Source organism: Dasypus novemcinctus, chromosome 29 (genome assembly GCF_030445035.2).
Source record: "Dasypus novemcinctus isolate mDasNov1 chromosome 29, mDasNov1.1.hap2, whole genome shotgun sequence".
In the NCBI taxonomy this organism is placed as follows: Eukaryota; Metazoa; Chordata; class Mammalia; order Cingulata; family Dasypodidae; genus Dasypus; species Dasypus novemcinctus.
Genome location: NC_080701.1, coordinates 5,530,165 through 5,552,928, shown reverse-complemented (window position 1 = coordinate 5,552,928; position 22,764 = coordinate 5,530,165). Strand labels below are relative to the sequence as shown.

Sequence of the window (22,764 nt, the reverse complement as noted above, 5' to 3'; positions counted from 1 at the left end):
ATATACATGTTTTCAATTCTTTGGGGTATATACCAACAGAGGGATTGCCCTCTCATGTGGTAATTCTGTACTTTCTGAGGAGCTGCCAAACTGTCTTCCATAGCAGCTACACCATTTTACATCCCCAGCAGCAATGAATGAATCTTCCTATTTCTCCATGTCCTCTCCAACACTTCTCATTTTCTGTTTTATTAATAGTAGCCATTCTAGTATGTGTGAAATGGTATCTCATTGTGGTTTTGATTTGTATTTCACTAATAGCTAGTAATGTTAAGCATCTGTTCATGTGCTTTTTATTTATTTATTTTTGTCCAGACTTTTTTTTTTCCCCCCTCTTCCCTTCCCCCCGCCAGTTGTCTGCTCTCTCTGTCCATTCGCTGTGTGTTCTTCTGTGACCGCTTCTCTCCTTATCAGCAGCACTGGGAATCTGTGTCTCGTTTTGTTGCATCATCTTTTTGTGTCAGCTTTCCATGTGTGTGGCGCCATTCTTGGGCAGGCTGCGCTTTCTTTTGCGCTGGGCGGCTCTCCTTGCAGGGCACACTCTTTGCACATGGGGCTCCCCTACACAGGGGACACCCCTGCATGGCATGGCACTCCTTGCGCACATCAGCACTGCACATGGGCCAGCTCCACACGGGTCAAGGAGGCCCAGGGTTTGAACCGCAGACTTCCCATGTGGTAGGTGGACACCCTATCAATTGGGCCAAGTCTGCTTCCCTGTTCATGTGCTTTTTAGCTGTTTGTATATCCATAAGGAATGTCTCTTGAAGCCTTTTGCCCATTGAGGCAAAAGTGGACCAATTGAGTTGACTTGGGAACCTTCTCATAAATCATTTGGCTCTAGATGTGAGGGTCTACTCTCCTGAAGTTTCAGTTCGATTCCATTGGTCTGTATATCTGTCCTTCTGCCAGTACCATGCTGCTTTGACCACTGTAGCTTTGTAATATGCTTTAAAGTCAAGAAGTCAACTTTTCTTCTTTTTCAAGATGTTTTTGGCTGTTCGGTGTCCCTTAACCTTCCAAATAAATTTGGTAATTGGCTTTTCCATTTCTGCAAAGTAGGCCATTGCAATTTTGGGATTGCATTGAATCTGTACATCATTTTAGGTAGAATTGACATTTTAATGATATTTAGTCTTCCAATCCATGAACACAGAATGTCCTTTATCTATTTAGCTCTTCTTTGATATCTTTCTAGCAATGTTTTATAATTTTTGTGTCCTAGTCCTTTACATCCTTGGTTAAATGTATATTCTTAGATCTTGATTCTTTTAGTTGCTGTTGTAAATGGAATTGTTTTCTTGATTTCCTCCTCAGATTGCTCATTACCAGTGTATAGAAACACTACTGATTTTTGCATATTGACCACTTTGCTGAATTTATTAGCTCTACTGGCTTTGTTGTAGATTTTTCAGGCCTTCTATATATAAGATCATGTCATCAGCAAATAGTGAAAGCTTTACTTCTTCCTTTCTGATTGGAAGCCTTTTTATTTTTTCTTGCCTAACTGGCTAGAACTTCCAGTACAGTGTTGAATAACAGTGGTGATAGTGGGCATCCTTGTCTTGTTCCAATTCTTAGAGGGAAACCTCCCAGTCTTTCACCATTGAGTATGAGCAGTGGATTTTTCATATAAACCCTTTAACATGTTGAGGAAATTCCTTCTTTTCCTGTTTTTCTAAGCTTTTAACCAAGAAAGCATGCTGGATTTTGTCAGATGCCTTTTTTCCCCCCCAATTGTGGTGATCATGTTGTTTCTTTCCTTCGTTTTGTTGATGTGGTGTATTAAACTAATTGGTTTTCTTATATCAAACTACCCTTGCATACCTGCATAAAACCCACTTGTTTTTGGTGTGTAGCTCTTTTAATGTGCTGTTGGATTCAATTTGTGAGTATTTTGTTGAGGATTTTTGCATCTATATTCATAAGAGAAATTGGCCTGTTGTATCAATTTCTTACAGAATTTTTTTTTTAAGATAGATATATTTTATTTCTCTCCCCTCCCCTGCCCCAGTTGTCTGTTCTCTGTGTCTATTTACTGTGTGTTGTTCTTTGTCCGCTTCTGTTGTTGTCAGCGGCACCAGGAATTTGTATTTCTTTTTGTTGGATCATCTTGTGTCAGCTCTCTGTGTGTGCAGCACCATTCCTGGGCAGGCTGCACTTTCTTTTGTGCTGGGCGGCTCTCCATTTGGGGCGCACTCCTTGCGCGTGGGGCTCCCCTCCGTGGGGACACCCCTGCGTGGCAGGGCACTCCTTGTGTGCATCAGCACTGCATGTGGGCCAGCTCCACATGGGTCAAGGAGGCCCGGGGTTTGAACCGTGGACCTCCCATGTGGTAGACGGACACCCTAACCACTGGGCCACATCCGCTTCCCTCTTATATAGAATCTTTATCTGGCTTTGGTATTAGGGTGTTGTTGACCTCACAAGTGAGTTAGGTAGTGTCCCTCCTCGGTTTTTTGGAAGAGTTTGAGCAGGATTCTTTTTTTTATGGCTGAATAATATTCCATTATATATATATATATACTACATTTTGTTTATCCATTCATCTGTGATGAATACTTGGGTTGTTTCCACCTGTTGGCTATTGTGAACAATGCTGCTCTGAACATTGGTTTACAAATGACTAAATGATTTGATCTCAGGAACTAATCTTAGAATTTAGTCATTTCATTTTCATTAGTAAGATATGATTTTATTATATTAAGAAATATTTGGTGGGAGCGGATATGGCTCAAGCAGTTGAGCACTCACCTAACACATGGGTGATCCTGGGTTCAGTTCACAGTCACTCCTGAAAAAAACACAAACAACAAGCAAAACAAACAAAAAAGGAACTCAGGGAAGCTGATATGGCTCAGTGGTTGAGCGCTACCTTACCATATATGAGCTCCTGGGTTCAATCCCCAGTCCTGGGTACTGCAAAAAAAAAAAAAGATGGTGTATACATTTACACACAGAAAATACAGAGGAAGTTTACATTTTAGAATTCAAGTAGTTGCAGACAGCTATTGCAATTTGGGCAAAGTACAGGCCACAGAGTCTTTCATTTCGTGCAAGTTAACCAGAAGGCTCACAGTTGTTTTTACTAATGATGAAGTGAATAAAGTGATAGTAAACCAAGATAGCATTAATACAAGAGTTTTTTATCCTTGACTCATTACATCAACATTCTATCTTTCCCTTTGGCCATTTCAAAATATTATTCCCCACTTGTAGCATCCTGATATTGTTATGAATTCCAAAAATAGATGTTGGGTTATGTTTGTAGTCTGGTCTGTACCTGGACATGATTAAGTTATGATTAGGACTTTAACTGGAACATGTCATTAGGGCTTCTATCTGTGAGTCCCCGCCAAGGGGTGGGGACTCTCCCTGCCAAGGGGTGGGGACTCACAGATAAAAGGCATGGCAAAGGACAGAGTCGAGGGTTTCCGATGTTGGAGTTTGATGCTGAAGTCTTAAGCTGCAGCCCAAGGAAGTCAGCACGCAGAGGTTAGGTATTTTGCATCAGCACCCTTTGGCTGACTAATACACCATTTATTTGATAACCCTTTCTAACTATGATACTTTTTTCTTTCAAGATACAAATTATATTGACTCTCAAGATCTATGCTAAAATTAAAAGTAACTAAGTTTTAGTAACTTCTAGCATTTAACATTTGCTTTTGACATTAAAGGTTTTGTAACTTTGGGTAAAAATTTTTTTCAAATTTTCTCCTGCAGTATAGCTGAAATACAGAAAGATGTGGAGTACAGATTACCATTCACCGTAAACAACCTGACAATTAACATTAATATGTGAGTAGAATTGTACCCTATTTTTTCATGTAATTGTTCTCTTACAAAAATTTTTAGAAGCAAACTATTTAGAGGGAACTTATTTCAAATATTCCTTTCTTATAACTACAATTTATAAAATGTTATACAATTTAGTGAAAGATTTTTGAAACACATCACTAAAAATTATATTGCTGTAAAAAAGGGACTATAGAAGGGGAAATACAATAAAAGATGTACTAATAATCCTTAATACTGTAATAATTTTATTGAATTGCACTGAACTTTTAGCTGGAGGAAGGCAGAAAGAATAAAAATACTAATGACATAAATAGCCAAATGAATCGTGTATGGACACCATTGGAGATATATTTGCCTTTTACATCAGAAACCGTTTAAAATATTCAAATTTTCAGCAGCAGATATACTAAATTAACCAGAAAGCTCAAAGCTTAATTTAATTGCTGAATATTTTTAAGGAAAAAAATTAAGTTAACAATAAAACTGTGAAAAAAATAAAACTATGAGGATATCACTCAAGTTTCAAAAAGGAATGCTTGAATAAAGTAATTTCTGAAGTACCCATGTAGCCATAAATGCAATTATTAATCTTTAGTATGAAAGACTTAAGTTATTTCATCAGTTTTTGTAAGATGGCTGGCTCCTGTGGCAAGTGTTTGGGCCAGGTGAGACAGGAAGATGGGACCATTTCTTATTCATTTTCATGTCCTCTCTGACTAGTGCCTGCACATGTTTATTAAATACCAGTTACATGAATTGTTTAAAGCATGAAGATATAACCATGCCCCTCATGATGCTAGGTTAACTTAACATATATGAGCTTTTGAATCCTCACAGCAACCTATAAATTATAGGTATATAGATAGTGAATAGCACAAGACATAAACAGGATACAAAACTTAGGTTGATTGGGGTCCTAGGTTCCTAGGCTGCTTAAAGCAAATACCTATATGCAGTGGTTCAGCTTCAGCAGTGGGGATTTACTGGCTTACAGTTTTGAGACTGAGAAGATGTCCAAATCAAGATAGCAAGGCGATGCTCTCTTCCTGGCAATCCTGGGCTCCTCTGTCACACGGCAAGGCACACCGCAGCGTCTGCTTGTCTTTCCCTTCTCTTCCAGGTTTCATTGCTTTCAGCTTCTTGCTTCCATGGCACACGCATGTGCGTGCAAGCTTGCTTGCTCTCACTCTCACTTGCTCTCTCTCTCTCTTTCTTTCTGTATTTATTTCATTTATAAAGGACTACAGTAATAGGATTAAGACCCATCCCAAATGAGGTGGGTCCCACCTTAACCGAAATAGTCTCAACAAAAAGTACAATGGCTTTATATCCACAGGAATGGATTAGATTTAAGAGCATGTTTTTCTGGGGTACACACACATATCTTCGTACCACCACAGGTTTGAAAGGCCTTTCGTTGCTGTTTTACCAAACTGGTTTAACATCTTCAGCCATGTAACTGAAGTAGTAGTATGTCTCATCAGATGCCCCACATAGAGCTAAGCAGGAGATGCCAACTGGGACCCAGTTTTCCCCTTTTTGATAATGCTGCCAATATACAATTTCTGAGCAAGCAGAGGAACAGAAAGTCAGATTAAAGGAAAATACTCTTCTGAATTTTAGAGATTGAGAAAACAAGGTTCCATATCAGTAAAATCCCATCTTAATTCACAAAACGTTAGGATATTCACTTTTTTTGCATTGAGAATCTATATTTATTTGTTTAAAGCCATGCAATTGGCCTTAGATTTGGGAGAGAGATGTTAATTGGGAAGTTTAGAAAGTTGCCATGTAGAACCAAGGAATCCTGACAGCTTCAACATTTCATTCCAAGTACTATCTGTTTTATATACTTACTCTTTTGAAATTCCATAGGTAGTGAAATAATTCTAGGCAACATTTCCAAAGTAGAAAAACCCCAAGGAAAATTATGTGGTCAGAGTGTTTGGTCCAGTAAATAGCCAGACTATGTTGATAGGATTCACCCGAGAGTGATGAATGTGTGACCTAACTTTTAGCTGAGGTTTTGATAGCTTGGTATAATGTGTTTGAAAACATTTAACTGGCATGATGTGAAGAATATTCTATAATTCAGGGTGTACATATTCCTCATTGAGAAGGTTTTACTGTATTGAATGTATAGTCTTGTCAAAGTGTAACCTCTTGTGTATTTTTAATCAGTTCAGTAACTATAATAGAGCACTCATTATGGAATAATCTAAACAAGAGTATGAAAATGTAATTTGCTTTTAACTAGCTTGTTTTAGGGTTGTGTAACTTTAGGATAATGTAACACTTACTGTCTGTTTTTGTTTTCTGTCTGTTCTATCTTTGTTAGATTGCTTCCTCCTCAGTTTCCTCAGGAAAAACCAGTGATCAGTGTTTATCCACCAATCCGGCATCACTTAATGGATAAACAAGGAGTGTATGTTACCTGTCCATTAGTAAACAATGTATGTATATGGAATAAATTTTTTTCAGAGTATAACAGGTATTTTCATTTTCCAAATATTTTAGAAATCTGAGGTGCAAAAAAAATTTTTTTTCTATGTATACTGAATAACAATAATTTTATTTAAGACTGAAGATTGTTTTTCAGTGCTGAGAACCTGTTGATGTTAAACCTTTGGTTCACATTGGGTCATTCCGTAGTTGTTAGGAGGCAATAACATTCAAATATGCCTTCAGGTTCTTTGGACATATATGTGATTGATTAACATTATAGGCAGTAACTTAAATGGGCTTTCCGTATTTACCCTTGAACTTTCAAATTATTGTAAATAGTGAAGTATGAAAATATTTCAGCTTCATTATTCATTAGACTTCAGCCTGATTTGCTATAACTAACAAATATTTATGGGATTGATTCCATGAGAAAATATTTTGAGTTGTTGATGGCATATGTTTTTAGTTGACACAAAATCCTTTACTTTTCTATTAATTCTTGACCACCAAAAGTAGATTAAGATAAAAATTTTAGAGTGATATTGTCCCTAATGTCCATAATTTCTTTTTCTGAAAGTAATTTTAATGATCCTGAATTACTGTGCCTTTCAGTTTACTATGCACTCAGATCTTGGAAAAATTATTCAGAGTCTCTTGGATGAGTTTTGGAAGAATCCTCCAGTTTTGGCTCCCACTTCAACATCATTTCCATAGTAAGCATATTTATAATAATTTAAAATGTTTGCTTATATTTATTTTTATTAAAGTAATCAAAATATAGTTTAAATAATCAAATGGTGTTAGAAGGACAATTCTCTGATACTTTTTGAAGCCAACTGTGTTTTACTCTTTTAGCGATTCTAATATTTCCTTTCACTTTTCTAAATATGTATACATACTGCTGTCTCTTGATTCTTTCAATCTAGTTACTATCTGTTGACATCCTGTTACAATACATGAATATTTTAGCTGTCTTTCACAAACCTCCCTTCATCCATCTCCCATTGAAATGATATCATTTTCACTTCTATCCATATTTGGTCTTGTTTTAGTTTCTTTGGCTACTCAAGCAAATACCATGCGATGTGTTGGCGTAAACAATGGGAATGTATTAGCTTAGTTGTGAGGCTAAGAGAAAGTCTGAACCTAGGTAACATCAAGGTGATGCTTTCTTCCCCAAAACTGTGATCTGTGGTGGCTGCCAGTGATCCCTGGTCCTGGCTCCTCTGCCACGTGGCCGTGCACACGGCGGCCTCTCCTGGCCCCTCAGCTCCCTGCCAGGCTCCGCTGAGTTTTGGCTGCTTGCTCCCATAGTTTTCTCTCTCTCTCTCCCGCTCTGTCTGAATTCATTCTGCTTATAAAGGACTCCTCGTAATAGGGTTAAGACGCGTCCTGATGGGCTGAGCCGCACCTTCACTGAAGCCACCTCCTCAAAAGGTCCTGCTTAACAGTGGGTTCACACCCAGGCATGGATTCGATTTAAGACACGCTTCCCTCTGGGGTACAGAACAGGTTTTTTATTACTTTGGCTCTATAAAAACTGTCCATTGCTAAGTACTTCACCATGTTATATTTCCCATATGGTATAATTTTTTGCTTGTTTCTGGAGTTAATAATTCCTTCAATTTTCCATTGGTTTAGTTAAAACATCTGTTGAATTTTCCATACCTTTCAGCAGCTCTGAAAAAATATCTCTTACATCATTTTTTCCCACATCATCAAACCTGTCAGGTAATTTCTAGGTTCTGATTTTTTTCCCTGCAAACATCCCTCCCTTTTATTTTTCCTCCATTCTGAACTAGTTACTTTCAATGACTGCTTTCCTGTATTGGATTCTCCATTTCCTGGACCTTATGTTTTCCTTTTTCAGGCTATTGCCTAATCTCTTGGTTAGCCTTCCAGTAGCTTCCTGAGTAAATGTATGTTCCACTTACTAAAGATTCAAAACAAATTACCCTAAACTTAAGGTTAAAATGTTGACAACATTTATTTTCCTTAGGAATCTATAGTCTGGTCAGGGTCAACCGAGATAGCTTGTTTTTGTTCGACTTTTTGCGTGGGCTGGCATGACGCCAAGTCTCAGGGTTCAAGTTATCGGAAGCTCCCTTATTCGTATGTCTAGCGGTTATGGTTGGCTGATGCTGAAGCTATCAGCTGGTACGTTGTATGTGGCTTCTCCACGTGACCTGGGCTTCCTGGCCACGTGGCAGCAGAGTTCGAAGGATGAGCATCCCAGGCGAGTGAGCAAGCCAGATGGAAGCTGCATGGCCTTTTATGACAGCCCTGGATGCCATTCAGCATCATTTCTGCTGCACTGTGTGACTTCAGGCTCCCTCTGTTTCGAAGGGGAGGGAATGGCAGAGTTCTGGAAGAGCATGTGGGACGGGGAATAACTCTGTGGCCATTTTTGGAAAATACGGTCTGTGACAGTTCTCCTTCAGCCAGCAGAATTCATGTCTGTCCCCCATGCAGAAATGCACTCATCCTTTCTCCCAAGGGCTTCCAGCCTTCATCACACGACACGATCTACCATGCTGGGGTCCAGAGTTCCTTCATCTAAGTTACAGTTAGTTCAGGCATAGACGGTTCCTCAGTCGTGTTCCTGGAAGACGAGTGAGTTAAGGGCACAGGTCAGCGTCCCCTCACCACAAAGACAACCGCTAAGGACCCTTCTGCTCAAAAGGGAGAAATGGCAGGCACGCAGGAGTCACTGGCCTGGGGCAACTCAGAAGCCCACCAGGCACATGGCTGCCATTTCTTCAGTTAGGACTTAGCACTGCTGTACTAGGGTTCTCCAGACAAGGAACAGACAGGACACACATGTGGAAGAAAGATTTGTGTGAGAATTGGTTCACGTGACCATGGGGCTGCCAAGTCCAGATGCCATGGCGTAGGCCACGTGTTGGAAACTCCGATAAAGGTGAAATGGGATTCTCCAGCGGAGGCCGGCTGGCTGGCTGAAGTGGGGCAGAAATTCTTTTTTTCTGACTTCTGAAATCCTCAGTTCTGGGTTTAAGCACCTCCAACTAATTGGTTGAGGAGACTCCGCAACATTGTTGAGAGCAGTTTACTTTGTTGATTGTAGATGCAATCAGCTGTAGATGCAATCAACTGGTAAAAGATACAAATCTATTTATGAAATATCCTCACGGCAACAGTACAGGGCTTTCATGACATTGTAAGCTAGCCAGGTTAACACATGAAATACTGACCATTACACTTTCTTTGAGGGAATGATTATCCACAGAATGATTCTGCATCATTCTCCCTTTCCATAAAATGCAGCCATTGTTTACAGCCAAGTTATTTTGGTAGCCTGCTTTCTTCCGACAGTTTTTAACCCCTGTTGCAGGCATTTCTTTTTTTTTTTTTTTTTTACTGTTTGTGGTCAATGCACATCTATTCCATAACATGAGAAGTTACTATAAATCAAAGCATAAATAAACACAATATATATTCCAAATCAGATGTACAACATTCAGATACGAAACAAAAGAGTATTCATTCACACACACAGAAGTAACTTGAGATCTAATGGATCTTGTTGTTCCAGTGTAGATTTCTAAACAAGGAAGAAAAATTTACTGGTTATCAATACTACTGTGCCATACTAGATACTGGGACATCTAAGCATCAGTGTGCAACTAAAGCAAACAAATTTCATGGAGTGTCTACTCATAAAAATATGTCTGTGTATCAAAGCAGTTGTAAAGGATTTACTTTCCAGAATCAAGCCACTTAAGTCTTAGGGCCAAATCTTATCTATTTAAAAATAATAACCAATATAGAAATCATTCCAAATGTGGCTATTCTGATTCATAAAGGTAAAGTATTTGCAGAAAGTTAAAAGTGTTCATGAATTTAATGCAGGATAGCTTCCAGTCTTCACTTCGCAAATACTTGATTTCCATTATTTTTTACTTCATCACATTGGTCTTTTTTAATTTCAAGACCTGCCAATTTAACCATCAAAACAGATTATTAAACTGTAAAAAGCATTTAATATACATGGAAGTAGGAAAGGAGTATTTTGAAATTCGTGTCAGTATATTTCTACTCTCTGGAATCACTTTAGCTAAATGAATCTGGTACTCTTATGGGATGGGAATTTGAAGGAAAATGCCTACCATTTGATTTTATAAGTGTATAAGCAAGATTTGCTCATTATGCTTAGATTTGGGGTGGATTCCAGTCCATCACTACCCATGTCAGTTACCACATAAAAAGTCAAATACAATGCCAGAGCCAAAGCCTCAGAGGTAAAATGAGTTCAGTTCCCAAGAGAACAGTGATAGCTTGATGATGTAAAACTTCTCTGGAGTGTATCAGCATTAAATTAGAACTGGTGAAATGGTACGTGGGGGATTTATAGTAATATCTGGAGGGATTTTTTTTTTAAGTATAATTGTTTAAATGAGGTCAGTTAGAGATTATTCTGTTCAACAAACCTGGATAACTCTCTATTTTCCTTCATTAATAGAATCATGCAAGCTTTTACCTAATCATTTTATGACCTTTTGTATTTTAATGACTCAAATGAAAACTGAATCTATTCCTCACCTAGTCCCTTTGTCTAGATAAGATAAAATTTATTTTTTAAAACATAGTTTTAAGTGTCCATATTTCTTAAACTACATTTAAGAAAATTATCTCTTAACTAATTTCAAATAGAAAACCTGATTTTCTCTTTGAAACTCCCTATTGGCATTCATTATCTAGTCATATCCTTCGCATATTTTTCAAACCAGTCAAATTTGAGATTCTCAACAATTTTTGTGTCAATATTAGGACGATATTGATGTGTCAGTAAAATAAAGTGTGGCAGTAGTGGATTTGGTGGAGACCTGAATTTCCTTGCCAAGTTGGACTACCAGCTGCCATTTAGATTCTGTTTAGGAGATGGGGATGGAGAACTGTCTCGTGGCCTGACTCTCTTAACAGCAGAGATGTGAACGGGAGGGCGAGCCCATGGGGAGAGCAGTGGACTGCAGGCCTAGCTGGATTTGGGGCAGCTGGGTGGATTCCTTGAACGCTCAGTGACAGCTGTTGGGTTTGAATCAGTTTGCCTGGGTGGGGGCAGTTCCCGAAGGGGCCACCCTGCCTGAGCCTGGCCACCGTCGCTTGGCATGTCTGCTCCACGGGCAGATGGCAGGGTGGGCACAGGCAGGGTGGGGGGCCCATAGAAATGTAAGACCTCTTTTCATTCTGTATCATCTCTGTCCCTTTTACACCCAATAATGTAATTCCTTTAAAGTGCTTATGGTTTTATTATGAATCATTTTCCATCCATTCTATCAGGCGAAAGCAGCACCCCCAAATCTCTGAAAGGCTTCCAATGAGAATGCCCTTGCACTCTGCAGAGGTCCTCTAGGCCTTCTCCCGGACCGGGTGGCTTTCGAGGCGCTGCCTTGGTTCTCTCCATGCTAACAGAGGACCTTGCAGCTCCCCCCCCGGGGCTTTGCTTTGAAGCTCATTCTTTTTTATTTTTTTGTCTTTATTTTTTTTAATGTTACATTAAAAAAATATGAGGTCCCCATATACTCCCCACCCCCCTCACCCCACTCCTCCCATATCAACAATCATGGGACATTCATTGCATTTGGTGAATACATTTTGGAGCACTGCTGCACCACATGGATAGTGACTTACACTGTAGTTTACACTCTCCCCCAGTCCACCCAGTGGGCCGTGGCAGGACATACAATGTCCAGCATCTGTCCCTGCAGCACCACCCAGGACAACTCCAAGTCCTGAAAATACCTCCGCATCACATCTCTTCTTCCCTCTCCCTACCTTCAGCAGCTACTATGGCTACTTTCTCCACATCAGTGCTACATTTTCTTCCAATCACTAAACTCATTCTTAATTTAAGAAACTTGGAGAAGCTGGGAATGAGAGATGGTTTTGTTTTCAACCCAGAAGTCCTTTCTCTTTATTTTTAGCCGTTCTTTTTCCAGCTTACCTCTTTCCTTTACCATTCACTGCAGCCAGCTTGAAGAAGGCAGGTGGCATCTTCATCACTGCCTGGAAGTCTCCTTAGATCCAATACACTAGGTACATTTTCTGTTTTTCACATTATTGCAAGCAACATTGTGAACTTTCCACTCAGACATAACAGTGTTCCCTTCCAGTACCATTTTGCTCATTTTCCTGTAAGTGCTCATCCACAGACCCCCATCAGCTCCATCAGTCTCCTAACAGCCTCCCTGAGGCCCGCCGTCTGTAACACTCTCCTGAGGGTGCATCTAGCTTCTGCCTTCTGCTCAATCCCAAAGCCACTTCCATGTTCTAGATTTTTTATTGTCATAGCAGCATGCCATTTCCAGGTACCAAAATCTGTTCTTTTTACTAAGGGTGCTTAGCAGATCACCCACAAAGATTTAAAACAAAAAACATTTATTTTGCTCTCTGTCTCATTGGAGATCACACACATCCGCCTGCTTAGCATCAGCTGGGGCTGGAAGGCAGGTGACCACATCACCTGAAGGCTGTCAGCATCAGCTGGGCCTGGAAGGCAGGTGACCGTATCACCTGAAGGCTCTCTCCTAGGTTTGGAGTGATGCTGGCACTCAGCAGAGGTCTCACCTGGGGCCGCCGGCTGCAGTACCTAGACATGGCCTCTCTTGGCTCACGACCTGGTGGCCAGGTTCCGAAGTTGAACACCCAGAGACCCCTGAAAAAGTCCTGGCCCCCATGACCTAGCTGCTGAGGATCTGTGTCACTTCTGCGCACTGTTTGTTGAAGCATTCACAAAGTTGTGACCAGGTTTAAAGGGAGAAATAGGCTTTGTCTTGTGATCCAGTTTTGGAAAATAAAGTATGCTACAGGATGCTTGGATGATAAATTTTGAGACTTTATTTCGCTGTAATTTTTGTTAACATGTGATAATTTGTGTATTTAAAAATTGTAGGTCAAAGAGGTTTTTCATTCAGTTTTGAAGGCATTCTATATAGATGGACTGCTTCTGTTACTTGAGATGTCCGATGCAATTTTGATTTCTGGTCCTTTGTATATAACTTTTCAAAATCTTTGGTATTCTGAAACTTCATGACGGCACAACTTGGTCTTTTTCAATATACTGGGTATTTTATGGGTGCTTTTAGTCTAGAGATTTATGCCTTCATTTCATTTCTAACAAGTTATTTTTTAAAAAACAATTTCCATCCCACCTTTTTTTCTCTCTTTCTGGAGCTGCTACAAGTCTGATATTGGAGTTCTTGGAGGGGTCTGATTTTCTTATTTTCCATGGTTATCTTTTTATTTCCTCTTTTTGAGATATTTCTTGGCACTATTGCCCAGCACTTCTACTTAATTTCCAAGAAATATTTCTTGCTCAAAAGTCAGGTGGCCACCAAAAGCAATGGATGTGTCATGATGATGGGGGAGAGTGTTGCTGTGGGGGGAGTGGCGGAGAGGGGTGCGTGGGGACCTCATATTTTTTTAATGTAATATTTTTAAAAAATGAATTAAAAAAACTCAAAACTTTCTAAATAAATAAATAAATCCTTGACAATTAAAAAAAAAAAAGTCAGGTGGCATCTTGAGCACTGCCTGGAAGTCTCCGTAGCTGGGTGACCTGGTCCGTTAGGTACTTCGGTGCCTGCCCTTGTCTTCGCTTTCTTGAGTCTGTCTCCTGCAGTCCTGTGACTCACTGGTACTCCTGAACAGAAACTGTATTTCCTGTGTTCTGTAGGGGGAGGCTTCCCATGTGAAATAAGTGCTGTGATACAATACATATTTTGGAGCAGCAAGTTTGATGCATTTCTTAGATTATTATATGGGTTGTATCTGCTACAGGGTTTTAAAATAGAGCAGGTTGCTTCAGAATTATTTAAACTTTAATTCAAGATAGTAGAAATATTTTCTTATGTTGGTCATAGGTTTCTATGTTAACTTGTGTTATAGTCTCATGTATATCACTGATATCTTTAGATTAAAGGGAAAATTTTAAGGGAGCGATTGTAGCTTGGTGGTTAAGTGCCTGCTTCCCATGTCCTGGGTTCAATCTCCGGTATCGCCTTAAAAAAAAAAAGTAAGATTTTAAGATAAAGATGAGCCATCCTTTTAAATAAACACGCTTATAAGAAAAATTTTTTCTTTAATTTTGTATGGGTTATATATTGATTTGGTTCAAAATTTTAATAGTATAAAGGTTTATAGAGTAAAAATTCTCCCTGCCACTTCTTTTTATCCCCCTCCCTTTTGCACAAGTGGTAGCGTACCGTTCCCTTGCCTTTTTGCTCTCCTTTCTATCTCCCCCACTCACACACACTCTTAATATGGTTTGGAGAGCTTTTCGTATTAGTGCGTAAGGTACTCCATTATTTTTTGTTATGACCACAAAGTAGTTATTTTATGGATGTACCAAATATTTCTTTAGCAATACTCCTACTGATGGATAGTTTTCCTATTTCCAGTCTTTCTGAAAAGGCCCACCCTTCATTCTTGCTCAGTGCTGCAGTGACTGTCATTTAAAAATTGTATTTTACCCAAGTGAAAGTATATTTGTCAGATAAATTTTCTAAGTGGTATGCACATTTGTAATTTTGACAAATACTGCAAAATTGCTCTCCATAGTAATTGTACCAATTTATACTTCTATACAAAATTCCTATTTCTCCATATTCTTTGCCAACATAAATTTTACCAAAATGGGGGTCTTTGCTAGTGTTATAGGCAGAAAATGATTTAACAGAGTAGTTGTACCAATTTACACTCCTATACAAAATACCTCTTTTCCCATCGTCTTCTTCACTACATAAAATATAACAAAAAAGGATGTTTGCTAGTGTTTTAGGCAGAAAATGATTTAATATTTTAGTTGCATTTATCTCACCAACAGTGAAGTTGAACATCTTTTCCTGTTTTAAAGATGTTTTTATTTCTTTTTCTGTAACTTGTGTATACTATCCTATTTTCCTTTTTACTGTGGGTTGTTAGTCTGTTATCAATTTGTAGGCATTCTTTATATATTAGAGAAATTATCCCTCTATGAAATGAGTTTCAAATGTTTTCCCCAAATTTGTGATTTTTCTTTATTTATAATGAGTTTCATCATGTAGAATTTTTTTTTAATGTCATGGATTTTGTCATTATTTTCTCATAATTTCTGGATTTGGGATCACAAAAAGCCCTTTTTCTACCTTAAGGTTAAATTTTCTAGGTGATTTCTTCTAAATCTTCTAAGATATCCATCCATCAGTACAATGCTTTAAAAAATTTTTTTTTAAATTAAGTCTTTATCATTTGTTTTGCTATATGGCAGGGTTAATCTCTCTTTACTCTCCTTTTTTAAAATTTTTTCTTTCTATTCTTGTTTTTCCCCCATATAAATTTAGTATCATTAGTCAGATCCATTAGTAAATTTTACAGTCTGTGATAAATGTTTTCTTCTACAAATTTTTCAACTCATGTTAATTTATAATGCCATAACTGAAATAATAGTATCCCCATCCAAAAAATATTATTTAAGCTTTATATATCTTGGAATGTTTCAATACAAAGTGAAATATTTTAGTATCTAATATTAGATTTAAAACATAGCCTAAGTCCCTTATGTTTGACATGAGAAGGGCTGGCACATATGAGTTTATTAATTCAGATATTGCCATTTAGATCATTCTTCTCTTGAATTCTTTTGGAGTCTGGTTCTCTTTGAACTTCTCTAAAGGGGAAAAAATTTTAAATATAAAAAATGTGTTATCTTAGAAAAATATTGACTGCATTGTTTCTCTGATTAAAATCTCCAGTACACGATATTGTACCACCCTTTAGAAGCTATACAGATTTTATTTATGTATGTTGTATTTTTAATATCTTAGCTTTTTTTTTCTTATCTCATGTGTATATTTAGTTTTCCTTTAAAACAATCTAGAAAAGCAGTCTTGACTTTCAGCCAGAATTGCTAAATATGGTAGACACTACTAAGCAGTCTCCACTGGAATATAGTTTCCGGATTAAATTAATTTCTACATTCCCTCTGTAAAGATACTGATTAATCCCAGTGGAATGCTGAAAACTGAAAAATGGCCTATCCACTTCTACTCTGACCAGCTGAAATATATTCTTTTTAATAGAAACTCCAGTTCTCTTTCTTTGGGGGTTCAAGTTATGTAAGATATGATTCAGTTATATAATTATAACAAGTATCACCTGCCCTAAACAGCGTTCATCTACACTACATGGCCACTGCCATTTAGAACACTTTAGCACTAACCTGGTCTTCCTCCTTTCTTTCTCTTGAGCCTGTACAGCAGCCCAGGCGGGGCGCCTCCTTACGCTTCTCAGAGTTTTCCATTTCTTCCTCCATATCCCCCACAAGAAGCTAGCAGGACCATCACGTCAGTACCTGCTGCTGACACTGTTTCTTCAGCTACAAGTTACAGCACAGCCAAGCCTGCTGCTCCTTCCTTCGGCGTCCTTTCAAATCTGCCCTTACCCGTTCCCACCACAGACACTTCAGCACCGGTTTGTATCTTTGGCTGTCCATATTTTGTGTCTTTGAAACATTCCTTCAGTCAGCAAACATTATTATATGTCTAAGTGAAAGATAAAAAGAGTAGATCACATTTTTCAACCTGAGCTGAAACTGAATACCAGATGGTAGGAGAGACCAACAAACTAGCAGATAGTTGTGAATTAGGGAGTTCCAGTAGAGAGGACATGCAGCCTAGAGTTATGGTGGAGACATCCAGGGAAGGGCCAGTGCTCCAGCAAGCCGGGTAGAACTTAGGGATGCCTTCCCAGGAAGCGAGTTTTTAAATCTGATCCTCCATCACTTTATCCCTAGCGTCCTAAACCACGTCTGATACATAATAGCACTCAGTGAAAATGAGGCAGTGAAGCAGATGAGTCAACAAATGGATTGATGCTTGAACCCAGATTTTGGAAGATGGTTATGAATTTGGTAGGATGACAAAGGGTTATATAAGGCATTTTGTGAAGAGCCCAGACAGAGGCCTGGGAAAATAAACGAGTTTGTGTATTTGTGAAACTGCCTAGGAGAGACCTGTCTGGCTGTTCTATAAGATAGAGGAAAAGCAGGTGTCAGATTGCAGAGGGTGTGCTCTGTCATGCCAGATATCACCATTGGTGGGTTTTTTGGGTGTTTTTTTTTGTTTTGTTTTTGTTTTCTGTTTTTTTGTTTTGAGGTACCAGGGGCAGGTACCTCAAATGTGGGAGACTGGTGCTCAACCACTAAGTCACATCAGCTTCCCTGAGTTGGTTTTTTCATTTGTTTTGCTTATCTGTTTTTGTTTCTTCAGGAGGCACGGGAACTAAACCTAGGACCTCCCATGTGGGAGGTGGGCACTCAACTGCTTAAGCCACATCCACTCCCTGGTTTTTAAAACAATTGTTATATTATCAAATTAAGCTGGAAACTGTCAGTCATGTGGGATGTTACTGATGGAGAAATTAATGCTTTGTGCAAAGGACATATAAAGAGATTGTAAACCTTTAGTTTAACCCTTAGCGACTATCACCCACAGTAGTACTCAGATACTTTAGAACATTTTACATCCAATATTACTAACTGCAGAGTTTGTGAACATTTAGAGAATAGGCCTACGTGGGCTTTGTTTATACAAAACCTTTCACCTTTGTGTTCATGGATGGTATGAATGAACTACAGCTTAGTAATATACAAAATTATAAGACAACTTTTCAGAGCTCCTCAAATAAAAAAAATCATCTATGTTCAGAATCAGCTGAATTGCCCATTTTTTCCCTACTGTCTCACTATCTTAGGTATTTAATTATTCAAACTTTAGCCAAATTATTTATTTTTCTATTTGAAGCCTTCACTTGAGATAAATATATTCCTATACGTCATTGAAGTCCACAGATAATTCTCTATACTTGTCACAGATATAGTTAGAGAGTAAGTCAAATACTTGTCCAGGAAAGAGAGTGCGTAGAGGTAATCAAGTAAACCTACATAGTTACCTGGAAAAGAAAGGAAGGAAGAAAGGAGGAGAAAGTAAGGACAATGTGAAGTACAACTATGAAGGTGTAATTATTCAGAAAGTTAAGAGATGAAGTATATTTAAACTTCTTTGAAAGTAAATGGGAGCAATCACAAATACGGCTGGAGTTTAGTAATATTTAAAACTTCTTTAGGTAAGCCAAAATGGTTTTGGATACAAGATGCCAGATGTCCCTGATGCATTTCCAGAACTCTCAGAACTAAGGTAAAAATCTTAGAGAGTAAAATCAGTATTCATTGTCTATTTTGTTTATAAATGTAAAGTAGGTCATATTTTTATATCACTACTGAATAAAAAAGATTTTAAAAATCTTCAATATTCCTGTGGTTGTCTTAGTGGGAAATGTTTATGTATCAGTTCTAGATTTTGTAAGAGTATATTTATTGAGTGACATTAGTATATTCCCAGGGGTTTTTCTAGAGCCTGGAAATGATAAAATAGTTAACCACATTAGCAAGGTCCTTCATCTCATGTGGCTTTCATTCTTGTGAAACTTATTTCTGAATACATTATTTCTGTAGATTTCAAAATACATCGTGCCCTATGTTACACTTTTTCATTTAGACCTTTTTATATTATACCTTTAGTAGGAAGAACTTTGTGGGTAGAGAAGTAGATTGAAGTCAGTTTTTGTTTTTAGGCTATGTCCCTTAAAGTCACTTAAATAATAGTTCTCTGTATGATAATATAACTTAGAAAGAATATGTTCATTTATTTCCATTGCTTTGAATTTTAGACCACGTTTTCTTTTTTAAATTATCTAATACTTTGTCAAACTAAAAATTACATTCCAAGAGGCTTAGCTTCTATCTTATCCCCTTCACCAGTTCCTTCTTTCCTCCTACAGATAGAGATTTTCTGTTTGGACTTAGCCTTCCATTGTTTATTTTCTTGAAGTATTTTATGGATATATGTATACGCACATACACACACACATAAACATACACATAAACATTTACATATCTTTTATTGTGATAGCAATTGCTAAATAGGCACAGAGGTTAAACTTGGGAGGTCGTTGTGGCTACTTGTGCCCCTGTGTCTTAGTACCTGGTCTCAGTAGCCCTGTAGGAGCTTGACGCCGTACAGTAGCAGAGACTGTTCTTCAACAGTCTCAGGATAATGCATTTGCCACCTTACGGCTAACATACCCTTGTTGTCAGGCACTCCTAGTCTAAACTTGACTACAGAAAACAGTCCTCCACCAAGGCTTTTTTTCCCCCCATAAAAGCCAAAGTACTGTAGTAACTACTCTGGTCTCTTCACTTCCCATCAACACCTGGAATGAAAGGAGTACGAAGAGCATCTTCTGTTCATAGTTTGTCTGTGGATTTTAGCTTCTTTGAATTTACTATATTACTAATAGGTTCATCATTATTCTTTGAAGAAATAAATAGCTTAAATTTTAAATATTAATAAGACTGGCTCCTCTTGGGAAAATTAAAGAAATATGTGCTATTCTAAAGCAATGAAATTAAACAGAACAAAAGAACAAATAAAAAACCATTTAAATATATTACTGTTCTCCTGTTTTCTACACCCTCACCTGAATAAGGGATAGCACTAGTTTAATCCTTTTTTCTTTACCTGAGTGAAGTAGACCTTATCGTTAATTTCAGGCCATTGTATAATTATGAACTACTTTCCACAGTTGTGATTTAAAAGCAGGTAGATATATTAGTATATCCATTGAACCAGAATTCACTTCTACAGATTCTGTCAAGAATACATGGCAGACTACATTACGTTCTGTTGTAATTAGTGCTTTATTTACTATTAAAGATACAATTAGCCTTCTTATGTTTATATATAAAAACAGATACTTAATATTTAGTAACCTCTCAGCTGGAAAATCATGAATATGTATCATCATGGGGAAAAACTGGATGACTGACTTTAATTAACAATATATTTTCTGTTGTGTTTCTAGTATGTCACAACTCACAGATATGAATGAACAGGAAGACGTCCTGCTAGAACAATTTCTGACTCTACCCCAACTAAAACAAATCATTACTGACAAGGATGATCTAGTAAGAAGTATCGAGGAGCTAGCAAGTATGTCTTCCTTCACTTCTCACATTTCCTGGGGAAAATGTTGTGACCTTTTTGTAGAAATAACCAGAAATTTTTATGTTACAGGGAAAAATCTCCTATTGGAGCCCAGTTTGGAAGCCAAAAGGCAAACTGTCTTAGATAAGGTGAGTTAGTTATCATTTTGAAAAAAAATTTATACAGTTTAACACAGACTGAAAATTTTTAAATTTTTTCTAGTATGAATTACTTACACAAATGAAATCTACTTTTGAAAAGAAGATGCAAAGGCAGCATGAACTTAGTGAGGTAAGATTGCTCGAGATTTTCTCCACCATAAGAATTCTTCATCTTAATGTGTGGGAGCCACAGTCTTACTTTCATTATTATTACAAAGCATTTATTTGGTGTCTCACTTTATAAGGCATAATACCTTTAATGTAAATAGACAGCTCTTAATTATAAGGCATTTGGTTCCAAAACATAGAAAAATAAAAAACTAATTTTAGAGTCACAAATTATTTACAAATGTGTAAATGAAAAGTAGCAAGTTAAAAAGCTAAAGTATAATTCACCATAAGGAAATAGGTTTAATGCCAGAAATCCAGTTATATGATAATCAGAAAGACATTTAATAAAATTCAACCCATATTTCTGAAAAAATAAATCTTTAAAAATAAAAAGGAAATGAAAGGATACAAACTTTATATCTCATATCAAAACCAACAAAATTAAAAATTATGGAAGATGCAGCCAGCACAATCAAACATAAAATATATAACAAAAAATAATGATAAAGGAGGATATAAATTTATAATGACTTGCAGGTAGTATGGTTCTTTAGAATAAAACAGATAGGAGTAATAGCTAACATTGAAGTCATTATGTATCATGCAGTGTGTTCATTCAATTGCCCCCAGAACCCTTTTAGGTAGATACTGTTATTTTTGTTTTTCTATTTTACAGATGAGGGAACTGGGGCATAGCAAAATTTTTTAAAAATATATTTCTTATTTATTTTTAAAAGATATTTATATTATATAAAATGTTGTATAAAAAAATGTAAGGGATTCCCATATGCCCCACTCCCCACACCTCCCACCCTTCCCCACATTAACAACTTTTTATATATATAGTGTGGTATATTCATTGCAATTGATGAACACATCTGGATCATTGCCACTCTCTCCCACTCAGTTCTGTAGGTTATGGCCGTCTATATAATGACCCATATCTGTCATTGCAGTGTCACTCAGGACAATTCCAAGTCCTGAAATTGCCCCTGTATTACATCTCTTTTCCCTCTCCCTGACTTCAGCACCTCTAGTGGCCACCATCTCCACATCAGTGATAGAATTTCTTCCATTGCTGGAGTCACAGTAAGTCTGGCATAGGGAAGTAAATAGCTCCCCTGAGGTCATAATAAAGTATTAGAGTCAGAAGTCAAACGTAAGCAGTCTCCCCTCACTCGTAACTAGAAACACTAGAAAATCAGCTGACAGGATCTTAGGTGTACATTTGAGTTAAGCAGTGTTGAAGAGGCTTTTCACCAGTCAACATCATTCCTTTTACAAACTCGTAGTATACTAGGAAGAAATTAATCCCTAATTTGATGAAGAATATTAGAAACCCGCGACAGACGTCGCCCTTCAGGACTGGACATTCTCAGGGTCCTGTTAGTGTTGGGAATAAGAAAGTGAAGCCCCTTTATTACTGCCACCTCACGGTGCTTGGTGGGGGTCTCACTCCTGCAACAAGACAGGAAAAAGAAAAGCAGTAAATGTAAGAGAAGAAGTGAAACAAGCGTATTCCAAAAACATAAGCAGAAATTCTAGAGAATGGAGGAACTTCTTTTCCCTACATTCTGTCGATTATTAGTGCAAAATTAAGTGGAGGGAGAAAACTCATTTACAATAACAACAAAACTGTAAAATACTTAGAAGTGAACTTAAAACCCAATGAAGTCAGTTAGAAAACTACTGAGTGACATAAAAAGAGATGAGTATGAAAGATGAGTGAGACCTGTCTTTGCATATGCCTCTGAAGTCAGTCCCACATAAAAATCGAAGCCTCTCGCTTTGTCACTTTAAATGCTGTCCTATCTATACTTTATCCACAAATTAATATCCATAGTAAATATTAATGCATATATAGAAAAGATAAGTTATTCTCTCATGTACATAAAAACTTTAATCTGATCTTCCTGAAAACTTCCAAGAATGGCAGTGTGTGTGTGTTGGGGAGGAATTTCCCTAAGTTATGAGTTCTTATTGTATCTGGCATATACGTACGTTGACAAATACCCTCACAGTCTATGAAAGTAGGCATGGCTGTTATCCTCATGATGTAAGTTCAAGGGGATTAACTAACCCTCTTAGAGTCATACAGCAAGTTAGTTATAAAAAACAAGATTTGAACCCAGATAGCCCCTTAGTAGTAGATGCTTAATAAATGTTCTCTTCTGTTCAAATGAGCCTCTTTTGTTTGCAAAGAATAG

General features: G+C 37.6%; 1 protein-coding gene across 3 annotated transcripts in view; it reads left to right on the top strand.

Annotated features, from left to right (window-relative positions):
* Positions 1–22,764, top strand: part of VPS37A (VPS37A subunit of ESCRT-I) — a 46,770-nt gene that overhangs the window by 14,428 nt on the left and 9,578 nt on the right. For all 3 annotated transcript variants that reach the window (XM_004452082.5, XM_004452081.4, XM_058289969.2), the window contains exons 2-9: positions 3,727–3,801; positions 6,140–6,254; positions 6,859–6,959; positions 16,491–16,713; positions 18,367–18,437; positions 20,164–20,291; positions 20,376–20,434; positions 20,508–20,576. In XM_004452082.5, coding sequence (XP_004452139.1) covers positions 3,727–3,801; positions 6,140–6,254; positions 6,859–6,959; positions 16,491–16,713; positions 18,367–18,437; positions 20,164–20,291; positions 20,376–20,434; positions 20,508–20,576 — 841 coding nt within the window. The remainder of the gene's footprint in view (positions 1–3,726; positions 3,802–6,139; positions 6,255–6,858; positions 6,960–16,490; positions 16,714–18,366; positions 18,438–20,163; positions 20,292–20,375; positions 20,435–20,507; positions 20,577–22,764) is intronic.